Genomic DNA, 20094 nt, shown 5'->3' on the forward strand with positions numbered 1-20094 from the left:
AGTAAACTTTGAAACAAATTTACAGAGCATGGATGTGCTTTCATCAAGTTAAAGATGCACACTTGTACCATAACCCTTTTCGGGGTTAGTTTTTCTCATTTGCATTAAAATGTAATCCAACTTGGATGGGAGACCATTTTGGGCTCAAAATACAAAATAGCTTGAAATTGCCTCACAAACTCACTAGATTACTTTGTTACTAATGCAAATGAGGAAAGTTAACTGTGAAAAGGGTTATTAATATGGATTGTGGAATGTACTGGCTATGTTATAAACAGAAGTGACAAAGTTCACACACAGAATTTTGTCAGTTGAGTGAGAAATTTTAACCCCACGACCTGCTTGCCATAAAAGTAGTGCTTTGTTAATCTCATCATTTATCATGAATCCAGGATTTGCTTTCACAGTAGTTATTATATTAATATTGCTACTAGCCTAAACAGCAATCACTACTAAGATCATCAAACAAAGCAAGTGACTGCTATGCAAGCTGACGTAAAATAACAACTCTCCTAGGAAAAGAATATTTCAAATGGTTCACACAATCTTAGATGGTTGAAAACTGCCACAAAGTCAACTCCAGCCTTGTTTACATTTTCATTAAGACAAAATGACAGCAGGCATAAAAAATTGTGCCCATAGCCCCGAAAACAACAACCATGTAAAGAAACAAATTTCTTGCTTAATTCAGTATAACAATTTTAACTCCACATCATTGTGATGTACATATTATATCTAGCTTTGTCCATTCCTCCAGAAAATAATACCGTGTGACAAATAAACAAATCATCAATTAAAAACAGTTGAACCAATATACCAACTCTTGAATCAATAAAACAGTTACAATACTTTGAAATTTAAAAACGCTGTTAAAAACTTATCTACATAAAAGATAATCAATGCTAGAAACAATGACAACAATTTGCACATCTGATTTGATTTGATTACCAGTTAAAAAGAAAAGTCCAAACTCCGTAAAGAATAAAATTTAAATAATTTATCACTCCAAGATGTAAAACATTCACCTGTATCGTATAGCAATGCTTTTCAGCCAGTTACATTGACAGTATGATCCTGCATAGCTGGGAGACTTTGCATAAAGGCTGCCAGCTCTGCAGACTCAACAGTTATCAGTTTAATTTATCTAAGAACTACATTTTATGCAAATTTTTTCACCCTCTACTATACGGAACTTCTCTCCAGCCAGTGGAATACCACACTTTGCACATGTGAAGCAATCTCGGTGAAAGAACTCCTCATCATAAGCTACAAACTTGACACTCCCTTCTATCAGATTCTGACAGGCTGCGCACCTCTTGGCGTAATTAATGCGGTAGCAATCTTGGCAGACATTGTTACCCTCGTGCTTGGTGAAGGGCTTTCCAGCAAGAGGTTGTGAACACATAGTGCAGACAAAGCATTCTGAGTGGTATATGTTACCATCATGCTTTACTGATGAAGACTTGATCGTCTCATTACACCTGGTGCAAGTCTGGTTAGGCAAATAGTTAATTTATTTTTTACTAACTTTGTTTTTAAATTATGGTTAGCAAACAGCCATGCTTGACTGCCTTGGCTAGGGTAGTTCTGAAAAGACTGTTGTTTTTGTCACCAACAACAGTTCTTTTCAGAACTACCCTCACCCAGACGATCACACTATAAGATCTACTCATGAATACTAGTTCAAGATATATAATGATGTGAATAAAATAATACTTATTATGAAGAGAAATTTTAGATGTATAGTTGCTTTTTTTTTTTTGCAATTTTGTAAAACCCCTGGCCTCCTTATTCTGAGAACATCCACTATGGTCAACCAAGCTATGCTTTGAAATTGAACAACTGAAAAGCTGGCATAACACATGTTATAGCCATCTAGGACAAAATAATTATCCAGTCCCACCCCATCACAAAATAAGTAAATTTGGTAAAACAACCTCAGCTGTAACTTACCTTAGCATAAGCTGTATCATAGCATTTTCCACACAAGCGCTTGTCGTCTCTCCTGACAAACTGCTGAGTGCCAATCGGTTGTTTGCACTCATCACACACAAAACATTTCTCATGGAATATTTTGCTCTGGTATCCAACCTTCTTCTCTCCCTGGGCAAAGTCACCCCCACATGCCTCACAAACCTTAGATGGTGTTATGCCACGGCACAGATGGCAAATCAACTTCTCACCCTTAAAGGTGAAGCCTTGATTTAACTACAACATAAAATCAATAAGATCAGTCACAAATGCAATACAGTGAAACCTAAATCAAGCGAACACCCTTGGGACCCTCAGTAGTGTCTGCTTAATACAGTGTGTCCACTCTAAACAGGTTCAGCGATAATAGTTAATTATTAACCCTTTTGTATAGTTCAATAGTGTAAGGTCTAGGGTAAGGTCAAAGACTGCTCATAGCACAATGTCCAGACAGTCCATCCATCAATCTGGAATAATCTACTTAGCTTTAAAATGACCTCGCTGAATGTTTAAGGAGTCTGGGTTGAGCTTTTAGAAGTGAAAAGCCCTTGAAGTGTCCGCTTATTGCAGGTTTTGTGCAACAAAATGGCTTAATATTGGCGCCCACGTCTGCTTAACAGAGGTGTCTGCTGAATGCAGGTTTATTTTACAGTAAATGTGGGAAGAAAATTTAAGGACTGAAGCTGGTGTCCTTTTAACAGAGGGTGTCCGCTTAATATGGGTTCTACTTAATACAGGTTTCACTGTACAAAAAGAGAATTAGGTAATCCTTTTTTCCTTATCACTTCTCTTGAAGCAAGCAATGAAACATTTTAGAAATACAAGTTTAAGGTCTTTATATGTGGTCAGTCTGAAATGTCAAAAACTTAACTCTTGCAAAATCACCAGGTATACTGATATCATAGTCCTGACCCATCTGCACTGGGCAAGTTTTTATTTTTAATGCAAACTGCAATTTTCTGTTGTATGAAATTCTGCTAACCTTTCCCAAACTCAGACAAGAAGCTCAGTCATCCTGAATAAGAGAACAAACTTTTTGTCAACAATCCAACTGTACTGATACATTGTAGATCTGTTAATTAACTTTAAGGAAAATATCAATTAAAACGTTGCATGGTGAGAATTTTGCTGCAATGCAGAGACATTTACTTAATAAATGAAAATTTGCTTTGAAATCGAGCAACAAAACAAACAACAACTAGACAAGCCTTGGTGATTTCGATTCGCATCAACCACATGTAAATGTCAAACATGAGCTACCCAATGCAGATGGCCCTTAGGACAGCAAGAGGTGCAAGAATGTTTAGGAGAAACTTACCAAAGGTTTATTACAGTCTTGCTGAGAACAAACAAAGCATTCCTCATGCCAGTGCTTGCCACGTACATCAACATCTTTAGTGCCAGGACCAATGGGTTTCTTGCAATTCTCACAGTGATTGGCAAACTTTTTGTCATAGCAGGTGACACAAGCTGGCTGTCCTTCAACAGTCACAAATTTCTGCTGTGACAGGGACTCGTCACAGAAATAACAGCAGAGGTGACCAGGATGCCAATTCTGATCCATGGCTTGGGAGTACTCTCCAACATAGATAAGCTATGAAAAGGACAAAACAATTACCTGATGAGGCTTTTCATGTCCCACGGAGTAACAAGAAAATAATGATGAATAATGATGATGATTATGGTGATGATTATGATGACGACAATGAACACAACGATAACACTGAATATGAATTAGCCAACACAAGTGAATGTTTTATCTCTGTATGTATACTTTCATGGTCGACACAACTGTTGCCTGTTACACTACTCAGATCAGATCAGATCAGATTTTAATTGTTTTGTACTATTTACAAAAATTATAACTTTAACCCATTGACTTCCGCATGATTTGCATGCGACCCACCGCTAAATTCCCGGGCGATTTTTGGACATTTCAGAGTGAGCACAAGCACTAAAAATAAACCATATGTGCAGCAACCACACACACAAGATTATGCTTCAAGACATCGTTTACTTTAAGTTAAATAAACGAAGGGCCAAAATATTAAAAAATATCAACAAAAAGAAGTCAACTTGATGTTTAAAACTGATAAGAAAACAAGAAATTACATTATTTCTTTGCCACGCAACAAAATGCCCGAAAGAAGCCAAGAAAATTCAATATGAGAAAATGAGTTACTATTGACTTCGGAGAACAAATTGAAACCAAATACAACAGAATGTCCATTCTTGTACTATAACAGCTAACATTTGAGAAAACAACGGAAATTAAACACGAAAGGCACATGTAAAAACCAATTTGAAAGCAAGAAATCAAATAATTTCTTTGCTGCCAACGAAATATTACAGCGCTGCGAAAGGAAGAGTTGTAAGTCAAAAAGACGACAAAAACAAGCTAATTATTTTGAGATCTTGAATCGTATTTCAACTGTGCTAGATTAGAAGACGCTTAGTTCTTTTCTTGCCAGTTCTGTAATAGCTGAATAAGACTCGAAAAAGTATATTTGAACGAAGCGAATAAACTAATCAAACAAACCGCAGAGGTCGCCGTAAATTAAATATGCAGAAATCCAGCTAGCGTGCAAAAATACTGTTCACTTTTAAAACCTAAAATTCCCCAAAACAGGGCACTAAATGAAAGAAATGCGAAAGGAAGTTCAATGATAATAAATTTTCATTCACGCTGAGGTGAAGAAACCTATTTAAAAGCAAAAATATGTTGAAAATTTTGCAGACGTGCTTCACTGCACGACGGCATGTTCAAATTAATTCTTCACGTTAAAGCGAAATCTCTGAGTTTCTCCCGACCACGTTTGCAGTCATTTTATCGACCGTGGCTTTACCGATCGTTCCAAAAGTTGAATTCAACTTTGAAGCAATAACAGACATTACCATTTTTGTTTCTTAAGTCCAGGAAGCTGCTTTAAGTCTGTGATCTGTGTTCAAAACTCACTTGAAAGCGCACCAATCGTCATGTTTCAAAGCAGTTGAAGGATGGAAAAGTTCTTCACCAGAAAGGTTTGAGGACTCTATACTCCTTGATCTTCCATTCTGAGGCCACCTGAACATTAATTTGTATTTTTTGTTTCTATTTTAAATCCCAAAGTAGTAATTTCTCCTTGTTAGGAATAAAAACAAGACCTCTGAAGTTTGTAGATTTGCCCCACAGCGCGCCCTGATGACCTGCACTTTACGAGCGCACAATTTTAAGACGAAAAACCATCTTTCTAGGACCCCTAAAGTCTTCTAAAAATATGCTCAGTAAGTCAATTTTGATTGGTTTATTTGTCCTCTAGAACAATAGAACAATAAGAGAACCAAAAAGTCTTCAGGGAGGGTAAGAAATGCTATTGTCCCCACGTGCTTTATTTCGGGTGGTTACGGGCGGCACAGAAAATTGGAGAGGTTTTTCGCACGGGCGGTTACGGGCGGCATGGGAGTCAATGGGTTAACAGTATATTTACAGAAATTACATTAATTAAAAAGAGAAAAGAAATATAACAGTAAATAGCCAAAATGAAATGTACTCACAGTTTTGAGAATCTATGAAGTTGTGATTACTGACAGAAATCTTTTATCCAGTGGATAGTAAGAACAAAAAGTCAGGTTACAACCATGATGAACTATCACACCGCCAGAAACTAATGAAAGAAAACTAATGTTTCTAGCTTGGGAACTATGACAGAATTATCACAGAAAAAATGTTATAAAATATGCAGGCAGAAGCAAGCATATGGTACCTCTTCACAGCCAGCGCACCGGGGCTTCAGCGATTCACTCCAATGCCGTGGACAGTACAACATCTGTTTCTCCTCATTCCAGCAGTAAACATGATCAACCAGGAGTTCACCATCTTCAGAGCACACAAAACAATGCACATGCCAGCACATGTCAGGTCCTGCACGCAACACGAACACAGCCATCTCATCAATGTTCATAGGCGTGCTGCATCTTTGACAGGATGCTGGCACTGTAAGGCCTGTCTTCACTGCCCCTGCAAACCACAGAAAATCAGATCACTCTATGAAATTATTTTACCATGCATAGCAGTATCACAGTTAATGTTCACCTATTGAGTGTCAGGTGTAGTGTGCTTACTGTTAGTTCGGATAAAATATTAATGGTAGTCTTTCTAAAGGGTGATTTTCCATGGTTGTCACAAACTTTGAAGTAGATTGCATTACTGCTGGAGTAGGCAGCTGATTTTTCCAACTTTTTCTAAAGAATAAGGTGAACAGTAAGCAGAGTAGCCAGCTGAAATCATGAAGTACAGTAATTTTCACTGGTAGCTGGCTCCTCTTGACAACCCAGGGTTGGGTTACCTACCCCGGGCCAGTTAGGTACCAACAAAACTGCCCCACTGGCCAGTGACATGTCAGACTTCACAAGCTAAAGCAATTTTTTAACTGCTTATTTTTGGCACAGTATGTGTTAATGTGTGTTTTTTTCAAGCCTTGCTATGATTCACAAGATCTGGGAATGAATCTCTTAAAACTGTTGGTATAAGAAATAGTAAATAAAACAAATTTGTCATATCTACCTACACTTGCCAGGTTCAAATTTTAGCTGACACTTTTCAAATGGCAGTTTTTCACTAACCACAGAAGCTAACAGAGATACACACCTACTAGCTAAATCTAAATTTTCATTAGTCTGTGACTAGTTGGCTAACAAATTATTGATTAGCCTCCAGACCTCAGTTGCTCGAAATTTATTACAAAGATTTGTCAATAAGTAAACTTCTTACCAACACCCAATGCCTTCTCTGTCCTCTTTTGGCACATGTCATCCATTGCCATTTTTTGATCAAGCGCCAGTTTGCGGCAGTGCTTAGTAGAGAAATCTTGCAGAGGCATCTGGTACACCCGCTGTTTCAGCCAATACCTTGCTCCTTTAGAATCAAGCTGTGGAACCTTACCATCTGGTAGCTTGGACATAAACTCCCTGATCTTCAAAATGAAAAAGGCCAATAGTTACTATTGTCATAGAATTGCTTTTTATCAGAAACTCAGTCAAAATCCAGACGGCCTGACCTGAGCAGTTGAACTGAGCAGAGTCACTCCAAGACTGTTTTGAGTATACTTATTCATAAGCTACTGGGTAAAGACACAGTGTTCAAAATGGTGATTCAACACTCCAGTCCTAGAGTTCCAGGCTTGATCCTTTGGCTTCAGTCAGATTTCTTAGAAAATACCTCACTATATATGTTCTACAATAATTGTTTTCTTCTAGCAGCTTCAGGTAGCTGTATTTTCAACACATTTTAACCCATTGACTCCTGGAGCTTTTTGCCAAAAACGCATTTTTGGGACATTTTGGAGATTTCCAGGCTGGATATGGGCCAAATTAGCTCCAATCTACTCAAAAAGGTATTTGCAACACGACGGCATGCCTTTCTTTCCACTAGCATCACGTTTTACGACATTTTTGCTTGGGCATGTGCAGAAATCGAAATTTTGAGATGTGAAAGTGACCTATGTCTTTAGACTTCCTGGTTTTTTAATTTTTTTTTTGCTTTTCCTTTTTCTCCTTTTCTTTTCTTTTTGCTGCAGTGATTGACCTTCTACTGGGCTTGCTTCCACTTTAAAACATTCTGAGAAAGCATCATCGAGACGGGCAATTTTTGCCATGGAGTAGCCACGTGTAGTGGCAGGAAATTTTGCTCTGAGTTTTTCACTCAACTTTTTGAGCATTTTTGTGCATATCTCAGGCTCCATTGGGCCAATCACTCTGATCTGGGTATCGTTGCAAAGATCTTTTCCTCCTGCAGAAGTTGAGTATAGATGCTGCCAATTTTGGTCAAAGGTGACGACATCAGAAGTGGAAGAAAGGCCACGGCTCGTCACGGCCGGCACAGGAGTCAATGGGTTAAGCAAATACTGAACGTTAATCTTTACTGTCACAGGGAAGACTTATATACATGTGTAACAGTGGTGGATCCAGACCTTGAGCCAAGGGGGGGGGGGGGGGTGGGGGGGGGGATCCGGCTTTTCTTCCTTCTGCAATTTTTGTTTTTTTAACCCAAAATAAGGGGGGGCTGCCAAGTCCCTCTCCCAGATTCACCACTGTGCAAGTTCCACAGTTTCTTTTGAGTTGTTAAAAAAACGATTCAACTGAGGCCTTGAGCTACTGTTATTCTTTTGATTCCAAGCTTTCCCCAATCTATGGCATTGTCAGGGAATACCTCATGTTCCGATCTATGGCATTCCCTGACGATGCCATAGATCCGTGAAAGCTTGGAATTAAAAGAATAACAGTAGCCCAAGGTCTCATGATCAGTCAAATCGTCTATTCTAATCACCCAACACGCTACAAACATTTCTTTTGAGTCTTCCTCAGTCATTCTACAATGTAAATTTCTCCTCTCTTATTTGGTCTTATTTGATGAGGTAATAAAAATAAATAATGAAGTCAAGAAATGTACTGGCAAACCCTTAGGGAAAACACGCAGGAAGATATTGGAAGTTAATTGGTGGCAGACAGGCATGTGTAACCAGTCAGGCATAGGAATAATAGCTACAAGAACAATTAGTTGCTCAATGTTGCTATGGAAACCACTATAGCACTGCCTCTGATGAGCTATGTATGGGTCCTTTGACACCCAAGCAGAATGTACGAAATCTGTCATACCTGATAACTTGTCAGGCCAGCAGGTACCCACTCAAATCCCTCAGCATTAGCTTCCTTCACTTTTGTCAACGATGGCCTTGGTGGTTTTTCTTCGACACCCATACGGTCTTCTGGTAAATTGTTGTAACTGGTATTGAGTGGAATGTCATGGCATTCTAATGGGCACTTGCAGAAAATGCAGTTCTTTCTGCAAAGGTAAATAGTCATTATTACAGTACCGGTCAAAGGGATTGCAGCACCCACACGCACGTAAAATGTGTGTAGTCTGCGTGTAGTATTCGTGGACAGTACGTGGACAGTGTGTGGACAGTGCGTGGATGGTGCGTGTAATTACATGCGTGTAAAATTTACTCATCTGTTAGTTACACGTATTTGCGTGTAATTTTACGCAAATGCGTGTATTTTGCATAACAGAAAGCCACTACTAACTTGTATTCGAAACCCGCGACTCTCAATGTTCACAACAAAAAGTAAATTTAAAAGCCGACAAGCATTGCTAAATTAGTGGACTAGCTCGAACACCTATCAAACAAATACTATTTTTTAGTCTGTAGCAGTCTGCACTTCTGCTTAACATCTAAACTTAATTCTTAAAGATCTACGAGTTTTTGTTTATGACGTGCGTCGCAACGTAATGTTTACCCACGCACAAAATGTCATTTCAACCCCTGTTCCTTCGATAACAATGAAATTGGGATTCAAACAGAAACTTGCAGACTCTCTCTTAATCTGCTTATTGGCCACACTGCTGCTTAAACGGCAAAGAATCGAAACTTTTGTTAACAAAATCTATGCGTTTGTTAATTTTCGATTCATCAGAGTTTCATCCCTGGGTTGAGTGGCGTTGACAGATCGTTGCTTTGGGAAGATTTTGTCATGTGCTAGGCAACGATGTTCAAGAAACAGATCAAATTTCATTTCAATCAGATCAAAACGATATGCTTTCACGTAGACAACATTCGCTTCTGAGTACGAATCTTCAAAGGCTTTTTAAACTTAAAGAAGATAACTGATGTTTAAAAATTAATTGAAAATCTCAAGCGAAATAATGTGTTTTGCTGTTATTTCCTGTCCGTCAAGCTTCAGTTCGTCAAGCCTCAGTTCGTTAGTCACTGGCACCCTTGTTGTTTCTCACGAAAAGAAAAAACACAATGGGAAAAGCTTTTGAACACCGGTAAACTCCGAACACTTCGGAGTACGAAATATTTTTAATGAATCTTCAACTTGTTTTAAAGTATACTGATTGCTGTAGTTTAAAATTGAAAGGAAAATTATGTGTTTATGTTCTGTTATCTCAGTGAATCCTAGCACGCCTGTCAGTTGCTGGCACCGCTTGGTGAAACTACATGTACAACGCAAAAAATGCTTTTACTGTAAAGCGGTAAGCCGGTTAAAGGAAACTGGTCTATTCTATGTGAAGGTGAATTAATCAACATGACACGAGCATGGGACAAAGAAAAATTCTGAGTCCCCAACAGGAATCGAACCCATGACCTCCCGAACACCGGGCGGGTGCTCTATCCACTGAGCTACGAGAACTCATGGAGAGCAAGGTCATTTAACTGAGTTCATATATGACAGGTGTCCTGCATACTGCTAGGATCAACACTATCGAATTCATCGTGAGTAGTGATAAGTTAGTAAAGATGGTGAATTTAAAGCTCGGTAATGAAATGTGAAGGTGAATTAATCAACATGACACGAGCATGACACGAGTTGATTAATGCCCAACATGACACGAGGTGTTCGGGAGGTCATGGGTTCGATTCCTGTTGGGGACTCAGAATTTTTCTTTGTCCCACGCTCGTGTCATGTTGATTAATTCACCTTCACATTTCATTACCAAGCTTAAAATTCACCATCTTTACTAACTTATCACTACTCACGATGAATTCGATAGTGTTGATCCTAGCAGTATGCAGGACACCTGTCATATATGAACTCAGTTAAATGACCTTGCTCTCCATGAGTTCTCGTAGCTCAGTGGATAGAGCGCCCCCCTGGTGTTCGGGAGGTCATGGGTTCGATTCCTGTTGGGGACTCAGAATTTCTCTGTGTCCCACGCTCGTGTCATGTTGATTAATTCACCTTCACATTTCATTACCGAGCCTAAAATTCACCATCTTTACTAACTTATCACTACTCACGATGAATTCGATAGTGTTGATCCTAGCAGTATGCAGGACACCTGTCATATATGAACTCAGTTAAATGACCTTGCTCTCCATGAGTTCTCGTAGCTCAGTGGACAGAGCGCACACCCGGTGTTCGGGAGGTCATGGGTTTGATTCCTGTTGGGGACTCAGAATTTTTCTTTGTCCCACGCTCATGTCATGTTGATTAATTCACCTTCACATTTCATTACTCGTCTATTCTATCAGAAACGTTTGATGACCAGAAGTAAGAAGGCGAAAGACTAAACCATATTGCAGTGCAGTCCAGTACGGTAAATGTTACACGGTAAATGTTTTGTTTTCATTACACGCACTTTAATATTTTGTTGTCATTACACGCACTTAATGAGTTCCAGTTGAACGACTGCATGTAATTTTACACGCAATATCACGTCTACTGCGTGAAATTACGCGCGTGCAATTACACGCATTTGCTTATAAGGTGCGTGGACACTGCATGTAATGTGTGTGTAGTACACACGCTTTACGCGCGTGTAATGCTGTAGTCCCTTGACTGGTACTGTAACATTGGCAAGTTCAGGGTGGCAAAAGTTAAAGACAAAAATTAAAGTTTACCAGCTACAACATTTTAGTTACAGAAGAAATCAATAATTGAACATATTTATTATTGACCTGGGGTCCGAAATTAACTTTTTAAGGCAGGCGCCGACTGGCGACTGAAATTTTTTTTTTCAGTCACCATATAGAATAATGTGGTCGCCAAAAAGTGTCCATAAAATTTTTCCTTCACAGCAAAACAGAAACCAAAATTTTTGGGTGCCATGGGCTTGCCGGCAAAATATTTGCAATTGATGTAATCAGGAATCAAACCAGTGGGCAAATCATCTTTTGACTACTTTGACAGATCTACATTTCCGCCTTTGACACCCAGAGAATATCTAAATCTTCAACTAATTTCTTCACGGATGTTCCATCTCCACCTTGTAATAAATTACGGAAAGATTTCAGAACATCTTTGGACACCAAATCGCCTGAATAAATATTTATGGCGAAAGAACGCACGTGGCCTCTTGCGCCTGCAATACGTACGTTATGGGAAACCGCTGAAAAAACATGGCAGCGAAGCTTTGCACTGATCATAGCTGTGAAACATTGTGGTAGATTTATAATGAGGAAAATCAGTTTCATACTTCAAAAGCAGCGGGAAGGTAAAACGTAAGTGCCCAATTGGCGGGCGGCTTTGAATTTTATTTTAATCGATTTGGCTGAAAATCAAAGTTATTGTATAATTGTCCTGGCATGAAATAGTTAATCGCCCGCTGGCGACCAGTTCTGAAATTCTGGTCGCCAGAGCAAAATTTTTAGTCGCATTGGCAACCAGGAAAGCGCAATTTCGGACCGTGTGACCATAAAAAGCACCTGAACAACGAATGTGTCTTAATGATGGCAGGTCTTGATTTTCAGGAAAAAACCTTGGTTTTTTAATTTTATTTTTTATTTTTATTTTTATTTTTTTATTAACACACAACACAACACTGCTGAAAACTACTTACAATTTAAACTTCTACGTACAAAAATAATGCTAATACAATACTCAATAGTACACTGCTTAAAATTTCTTTCTTTTTTTACCTTTTTAACCGCGCGGCCATGGGCCGAGCGCGGTTCTAGGTTTACCTGTGGTTTATTATTATTTTTTCTTTTGTTGGTGACCAGACGCAGATCACCACTCAGCCAAACTTTGAGTCACGCAACGTGTGATGTTTTTCCGCCAGAAGCTGTTAAAACATAAATACACGGACAATTTTACGGATATTGTTTTCTTTTTTGTGGGTAAAATATATTTTCTTTTCGTTTTATCAAAGCGTTGGATTTAAAGGGAATAATAAATACGCTGAAAAAAGGTATTACGTCAGCCATGGAATGCGCTGACGTTGCAGCTTTCACTTTCACTACGTGACAGATAAGATCGTGTTTACTTTGCAAGTTTATTTCGGCAGAAGCGACGGTCATTAATTTATTTGTAATTTTGCGAGTATTTCTTGTGGGTTTTAGGCAAATGAAGTAAATCCTTTGACTATTTCATCGCAGCGAGTTCATAGATCGGAAGGAAAATTAAATATTTGCAAGCCAGGCAAAGAACGTGTCAGAACGTGCAAAGACTACGTCATTGATAGGGAAATAATCACCATACTAAAGATAGCCGTAGATAACGCAATTCTTGAATTATGTGACTCGTGTGACTTCTTTGCTAACCCTTAACTCAAGGGAAAATAACAATTAAATTTAATCGTGACTTTAAAGAAAGAAAGCGGTTTGTAATAGTGTTTGTATCTTCATGCCCATACATATCCCGAAGAAAGTTCCAGATTAAGACTATTACGTCATCGGAGATGTCACAACGGCTACGACTATGGTGTGATAATAGAGTTTGTGTTGATCAAGTGCTGTGATGTCTACAGTAATCAACGAATCATCAAAGATTGCTTTGGAATATGCACTGTGTTGCGACTGTAGTACTAAGAAAACAGTTAAATTTTAAAAGATCTAACAGATCTTCTTGTTTAAGTACAGACCAAGAAAGAATTTATAAAAAGTAATACACATACACACTACTAACACAAAAAAAGAACGCCAATTTCAGAATTACATTTATATCGCTGAAGCTTTAAGGCTACACTACACACAAAAAATATATGTATAGAAAAAGTACAAACAACTTGAAAAAAAATAAAGAAATATGACACCTTAGCTTTCATTATTTGAACATGGAAATAGGGTTGGCAATCATGTACAAAGAAGGAAGAAAAGGGAAAAGACTTAATGCATGGCAAAAGCAGAGAGTGATCCACTTAGCTTCGAGGAAAAAACCTTGGTGCCAGCTGCCCCTAAGTTTTCAGATTTAGTTACCAGCACAGGTACTTCAGTGAAAAGCATGAAAATTTAGTTGCCATTGAAAAAAATTTGGTTGCAACATTGAGCTCTGGATAGTGGACCTCTATAAACAACACCATAAAAGAAAACAAAAATGCAAAAACAATAACAAATGAATACATAACGTATGGATACCAGCATATATATAAATACACAGTGTACATGACCAAACCATAGTTAATAAAGGGATATGGTTAAGAAACCCAGTAAACATCAAAAAAGCAACCAGACGAGTGAAGATTTACATTGGAAGGTCCTTGACCCTGCACATCTTTTGTTTTATGCTCATTGACTATACATGAATCACATAATCGCAATGCTTCTATTGGTTAGTTGTATGAGCACACATAACCAACTTTTGTATTTTAATGCCAGGTTTTGTGCCAGGTCAACCCCTAAAATAGCCAACAAAAACATACAACAAAGAACTTTGCCAGGTTTCATAACAATCTCCCACTATAAACTATAACCAAACAAAATTGCTATGGAGAACACTTGTCAGGATCATCAACATGGATATTTAATTCTGATTACTGACTGCTTAAAAGAAATTACTTCAAGTTGATATACTATACAGATGTTTTGCACATACCTCCAGGGATGGCTAGACAGTCCTCTACAATTACAGTCCAAACATGGCTGCCCTTCAATCTCGCTTGTATTGAATGGACCCTGGATAGTTTCAAAATATATAGTTGCTATCAGTTAGGGGGTTTGCCGTGTTCAAGGAAACGGAGCATCTTAAATCATACTCATAAAATTATGGCAGTGCCCTAATAGGGTGATGATGCCTCACAAGGCTGTGGTCTAAGAAAACTCACGAGGAGCCCACAGGTTCCTAACCATGAAATCCTAGGTTCCCAGCAAAAGCTTATATGAAAAAAGTAAGTTTTTTCAGTCGCCCAAAGGCAAAAGTTAGTCACCTGTGGCACCCGGGCACCTCTAGAGCACAACCTCAAGGTGACAATTTTCTTTGGCTTGCCAGTCGGAGGCAACTTTTTCCAGAGAGGGCTTGTGCAAGCCCTCTTTCGATTCAAAGCTAATGACCAGTAATGGTCTAGGATACTTTTTGTTCATTTAAGTCCTTAGTTACATAGAGGAGAAGGACTATCTACATTCATATTGCTTTCATTATTTTAGTAAGAATATAACACCATGTAAGCTCAATGAGTTGGGAACATTTTCAGGGATATATTACATTCTTATTAGGGTAGGGATATTAATCATGTTGGTCTAACTTGCAAACCAACATTCTGGCCAAATAGAGTAACTGTTAAATTGAGGTTGATCACTTAATAAGTTGAGCCGAGGTAGGGGGGCAATGGAGGTTTACGCTTGAGCAATAATTATGGCTGACTGTAATTCAAATTAGTTTGTCGGAGACGCAATGTTAATTTTTTTCCCAGTGAATATACAGACTGAATGTTGATGTGTTTAATATGTTTTCTAAACCCCCGCTGATTCTAAACAATGAAGACATCTGAAGCACCCTCTAATTGATGAAACTAATATCAGATCAATTCATCAGGATTAGATGTAACAACAAAAGTAAGTTTAAACTGAAGAACCACCGCAGGCATTGTATTCATCAGTCCATGACAAAAAAAACGAATCAAACACTTTTAATTGACCACATCAATAAAATTTGATTGATGAATTGAATTTCAATTTGATTGAACTGGATTGAACTATACAAACTATAAACAAAGTGGACCCCCGATCCCCCCTGCCCCCCTCCGATCCCACCAAAAAATTCTAATGTTTGGAGTTGGAGGTGACCCACGGCATTTCAATCATTTTCTTTATACATCATTTTTATGATTTTTAGTTCAATGCTCAGCTACTTTTGTATCTGCAGCGTGACTTTCAGTAAACAAAGGATACACATCTAGTTTAATATTGAACTGGAGTCATGTTCACCCTGCTATTTTAAAGAGATAACGATCACTGCACTTGAAGTTCTTTTTGACAGCCACTACAGCCGGTTTCAAACTGGGTTATTTTGTTCATTTGCCATCAACACAATCGTTGTCTTCAAGACATCAACAAAGAGGCAACAGTAAACACATTTGCATTCTATTTGTCAAGGCCTTGTATGCATTCCTTCTAGGGTCAACAAGGCAATGGCGACTGGAATTCTAAGCAAAAAAAACTCTAGTAAGACATTAAAGGTCTCTGGGGGATTTATATCAACTTGGTAAGGCTGTAGCATTTGACTGGGCGCCCAAAATGATAAGATATAATAAAAAACATGCGAGGAAATCACAACAGAATTTCTACTTTCGAAGTCACACCCAAAGAAAGGGCATGAAAAAATTCAGTGCTAAAGATTTTAACCGACAACTTTGCATCATTTCTCCGTTTTAGCACAAAAGTGTTTGTTTTCGAGGCAACGAAGCACGAGAGGGGTGATATTTGGTCGATGTGGTAGAAAGTACAATCGAAGTTACTACGAAATGAAGCCACATACATGTATCTAGTGAATACAGCTGTTCTGATAATTTTTACCGCGCCAAAGGTGTGTCCTACAATAACAAATTTCAGTCGCAGCGATTCAGTTTACTACGTTGACCTGCAATCACAAAGAAAGATAACAGTCGCTTAAGGTAGCGTTGTATCGCAGAAAGGAATCTTCCCGCGAGTCGCTTACTAATGAATGAACGGATTAGTAAGTTTATAGTGTGCGCCTCAAGAGATTCCGCGCTTGAGAGCACTCATACGCTCTTGGGTAAAACATCGCACAAAATACGACAGGGACTGAAATCCCTCACCTTGCCTCTGCTCGCATCTGACTTGAAAGTAATGAAGTCCAGCGAGTCGAAATCGGCAGCCAACATCGTCCCCGACACCGTGTGACGAGCAAACGGAAACTCAACTAGAACGCGCTTAGCGACTGCCGGGGTCTTTTACTCTAGATCCGAAGTATCGAAGAACCAATCACTGTCGCGTAAGATAATCATGTGTTTGTTAGTTTGACAAGCGTTTCGGTATGTGAAATTCTTTGCCAGTCAAAACAAAACGATTGTTATGAGCGAGCGTCGGCTCTCGCGAGAAGATGTCTTGAGAACCATTTTGACTTCAGTTAACAAAAGTATCTTCTCTAAACAGGTTCTTAAAATTTATGTCAACAAATAAAATCACGCTCAAGAATCCGTGAGAAAAAAATAGCCTCGTGATTGTTCTCCAGACTCGTTACATTCTTTTTCACTCTTCACTGACGTCTCATATTCACTACATTTATCAATATGCACGGGTTAAATTGATAATCAATTAGTTATATTTTTGCACCATGCCAGAGCCGTAATAAAATGAATCGCAGTGTATGCCAGTTTCTAGACGAGTAATTATTGTACATGTCTGGCAGGAAATCTTTGAATCAATGCTACATAGATAACGTGATTTTAGGAATCTCGAATTATTTTGATTTTCACTACAACGAATCATGGCACTAATAATTTCGATTTCGATAGCAAAGATCAAAGATCAAAATTTCTCTAATAAAAAATGCAAAATGTAAAGAGCTTTGACACTCACTGATTAATAAAAGACATATGAAGGCTATGTTTATTTAAAAATCTATATGCCTTACACTTATCTTAAGACCACCATATTTATACAATAAAAAGAGGTGAAAAATTGATAACTGAACGCAATCCTACCTAAATGACTCCAAACAGGGTATCTTTATTTCATCGATTAGTGTAGAATTACGGAATGTCAAGTAGCGATCTTTTCAACAAGAAATGTGATGTTTACGACACTGTAAGAAGATTAGAATGAGACTTAAGATTTACAAAAAGCATATAAAAAGGCAAAATATAAAAGGTATAAAAAATATAAAGCTGTAAGAAACAATTTATTCGTAAACTATTAAGCTATACCGCTAAAATATTTACAGGCATGTGAACCGTACAAATCTATTATAGACCAGTTGTAGACCTTTATATACTAGTCTGCTATTTGTATTTTATTTTTCGAGAGGGAAACATAAAGGTATGTGCGGGACTTCTATTTCAAAAAAGTTAAATTCTGGGGAAAAATAAATGAACTACTAAAAATGAATTTACCGACCAAATTCAAAGTTAATGACGTGGTTTTCTTGTTTTGGATTTACCATTACATTTGTCTGTAAATTTTCCACGGACGGTTCGGAAGGGTAAATATGTAGTCGTAGGCTTATGGGTGGGGTTGGGTAGCTCCGTACCTTCTTTATCGGTTAATAGCGGAAATCCGCAAGTGTTAACAGTCTATAAACAAGTAGAATCTAAAAAAAGCGCTCAAAAAGGTCAAGATTAAGACGACAAAGGCATGAAAGAAAATACGAAGAAAATATCGCAGGCTAGACACAAGTTAGTTAGCCTACCAGTTGAACTGTACACGTAAGCTGAGAGGCCGAGCAGAATACGAGCAGAACAGCTTTATCTAAGCAGAATCAGAATAGTTATATGAGAGCAGAATTTTAAGCAGACTAATCATGGATCACCCGCTGCTGTCTTCTCGTCAGATGTCTAAATGAGAGAGGGTCACCATGGCCGCGTTACTAAGGCCCTGATTGCACTACGCCGGAGAAATTTGAAAACGCAGCTTTTCGAAAACGCCCTTCTTTCAAACCGGAGGAATTTGAAAACGCTGGTTTTTCGTTTTGATGGAAAACATTTTGAAAACGTACGGAGATTTTCGAAAACGATGGCGCTCGAGTTTTCCTCAAACACAATGACCAGTAACTCACGTTACGTCAGTTTTTCATTAATCCGGCTTATTATATGGCTAGCTCCGTGAGCGGGCAAGATGAATCAAATCCTGCGCTGTGATTGGCTACCCGAGCGGGCAAGATGGAGCTATCTTGCCCGTTCGGGACTATCCGCCATGTCCCGCAAGAAAAATTTTCCCGAAAGCCATATAATAAATCCTTTATTGACCAAGCTTGTTCGGCCAAGATGGCTGGATATTGGCCTCGTTCTTTTTTTGCATGTTTATGGACCTCGACTCCGTCTCGGTCCATAAACACGCAAAAAAAGAACTTGGCCAATATCCAGCCATCTTGACCTCACACTTGGTCAATAACCCATATGTAGTGTAGACTGAAAACATTTCATGCGTAGTGTAGAGGGAAAACATCACCAGCTTCACTGTGTCGGCAAGACAGCCAAAGAGGTCGAGAACATTATTAAGACGAGGGAAAGGTGGTCTCAAAATGCTATGATGGCAATCTCCTCCGAGGGAACTTCTTTAAGTACCAGGTGATAAGTTTAGGCCCGAAAAAACAAATACAAACAACTGAACATTAAGATGGATTCTACCACTGAACAACATTCCAAAATAAAGCTACTGGAAGTGATAATTGATGACAAGTTATCTTTTATGGGGTACGTGAGCAACGTATGTAAAAAGGCGTCAGGGCAAGTAGGTGTCATATCGCGCACATGGAACATGATTCCAACAAAAGCCAAACTTGAGACCTATAAATCAACAACACCGGCCACACCTGATCTATTGTCAAACGGTATGGCATTTTTGTTGTTCATCCGACGCACGCAAAGTGGAACACGTACGGCTCAGGAACAAGGATTACGTGCAGTTTACTGTAGCAAGAGCGCCACGTATGAGGAATTAACTATATAGAGCTTTTGCAACTGGCCAGACTACCTACTCTACGCAACCGTCAGACTACAGGAAATCGCCATAATTATCTATAAGGTCAAAAACAATATCGCCCCTTCCTAGATCCTATATAGCTGAACTGTTTAACAGGTTTTTGTCAATTCTATTCATTGCTGTAATATAAACTACATTTTGCTTCCTTTTTTCTACGATTTTAATACAATTGTTATAATTAACAAATAGTTTTGTGCCGTAAATATTTTAGTGAAGAATTTTAATGAGCCCAATGAAATTATTATTTATTATTATTATTATTATCACTTATTATTATCTTATTATTATTATTGTTATTATTATTGTTATCATTATTTTTATTATTATAGTGGAATGTGTGAAGATTTGTAAATAGGTTTTCTGAGGAGATTTCAATAAAGTTCTTGTTATTATTATTATTATTATTATTATTATTATTATTATTATTATTAATCGTTTTCAGAGCCAAACTTCCGTTTTCAAATTCCTCCGGCGTTTTCTTTTCTTTTCTATTTTTGTTTAAATTTTTTCTTATGTGGAGGCTGAGTAGCTTGCGAGAGCATTCGTATTTTTCGGCTTTTGGTTTTGGCGCGGGAAACAGGAGCTGAAAAAACCGGATACTCTCGAGCGGCCATTGACGGGAGCCATATATAACTGGTCCATGGTCCCCTTCAGGGGAAGTCCCTCGGGGTCAAACGGTATTTAACTTCCCCCCCCCCCCAAACATATCTCCTTTCTAACATGATGCAAGTGATCACCTTATATTTGACCTTAAGGCATCCCACAC

General features: G+C 38.4%; 1 protein-coding gene across 1 annotated transcript; it reads right to left on the reverse strand.

Moving 5' to 3' along the window:
- Positions 1–585: 585 nt before the first annotated feature.
- Positions 586–16798, reverse strand: LOC145497753 (testin-like). Its single transcript, XM_081477600.1, has 8 exons — positions 16445–16798; positions 14266–14345; positions 8605–8791; positions 6722–6923; positions 5715–5968; positions 3290–3565; positions 1954–2208; positions 586–1492 (listed from the first exon to the last, which is right to left on the reverse strand). The coding sequence occupies exons 1-8, from the start codon at positions 16508–16510 to the stop codon at positions 1145–1147; spliced, it is 1668 nt and encodes a 555-aa protein (XP_081333726.1). The 5' UTR covers positions 16511–16798; the 3' UTR covers positions 586–1144.
- Positions 16799–20094: the final 3296 nt, after the last annotated feature.

The sequence above is a fragment of the Orbicella franksi genome, chromosome 9 (genome assembly GCF_964199315.1).
Source record: "Orbicella franksi chromosome 9, jaOrbFran1.1, whole genome shotgun sequence".
Lineage (NCBI taxonomy): Eukaryota > Metazoa > Cnidaria > Anthozoa > Scleractinia > Merulinidae > Orbicella > Orbicella franksi.

Coding starts and splice junctions, on each gene's coding strand:
- LOC145497753 (XM_081477600.1), bottom strand. CDS start 16,510: ATGTTGGCTGCCGATTTCGACTCGCTGGACTTCATTACTTTCAAGTCA. Junction 6,924..8,604: donor CTGGCCTGACAAGTTATCAG/GTATGACAGATT, acceptor TTCATTTTGAAG/ATCAGGGAGTTTATGTCCAA. Junction 3,566..5,714: donor GGTGCGCTGGCTGTGAAGAG/GTACCATATGCT, acceptor TCCTTTTCATAG/CTTATCTATGTTGGAGAGTA.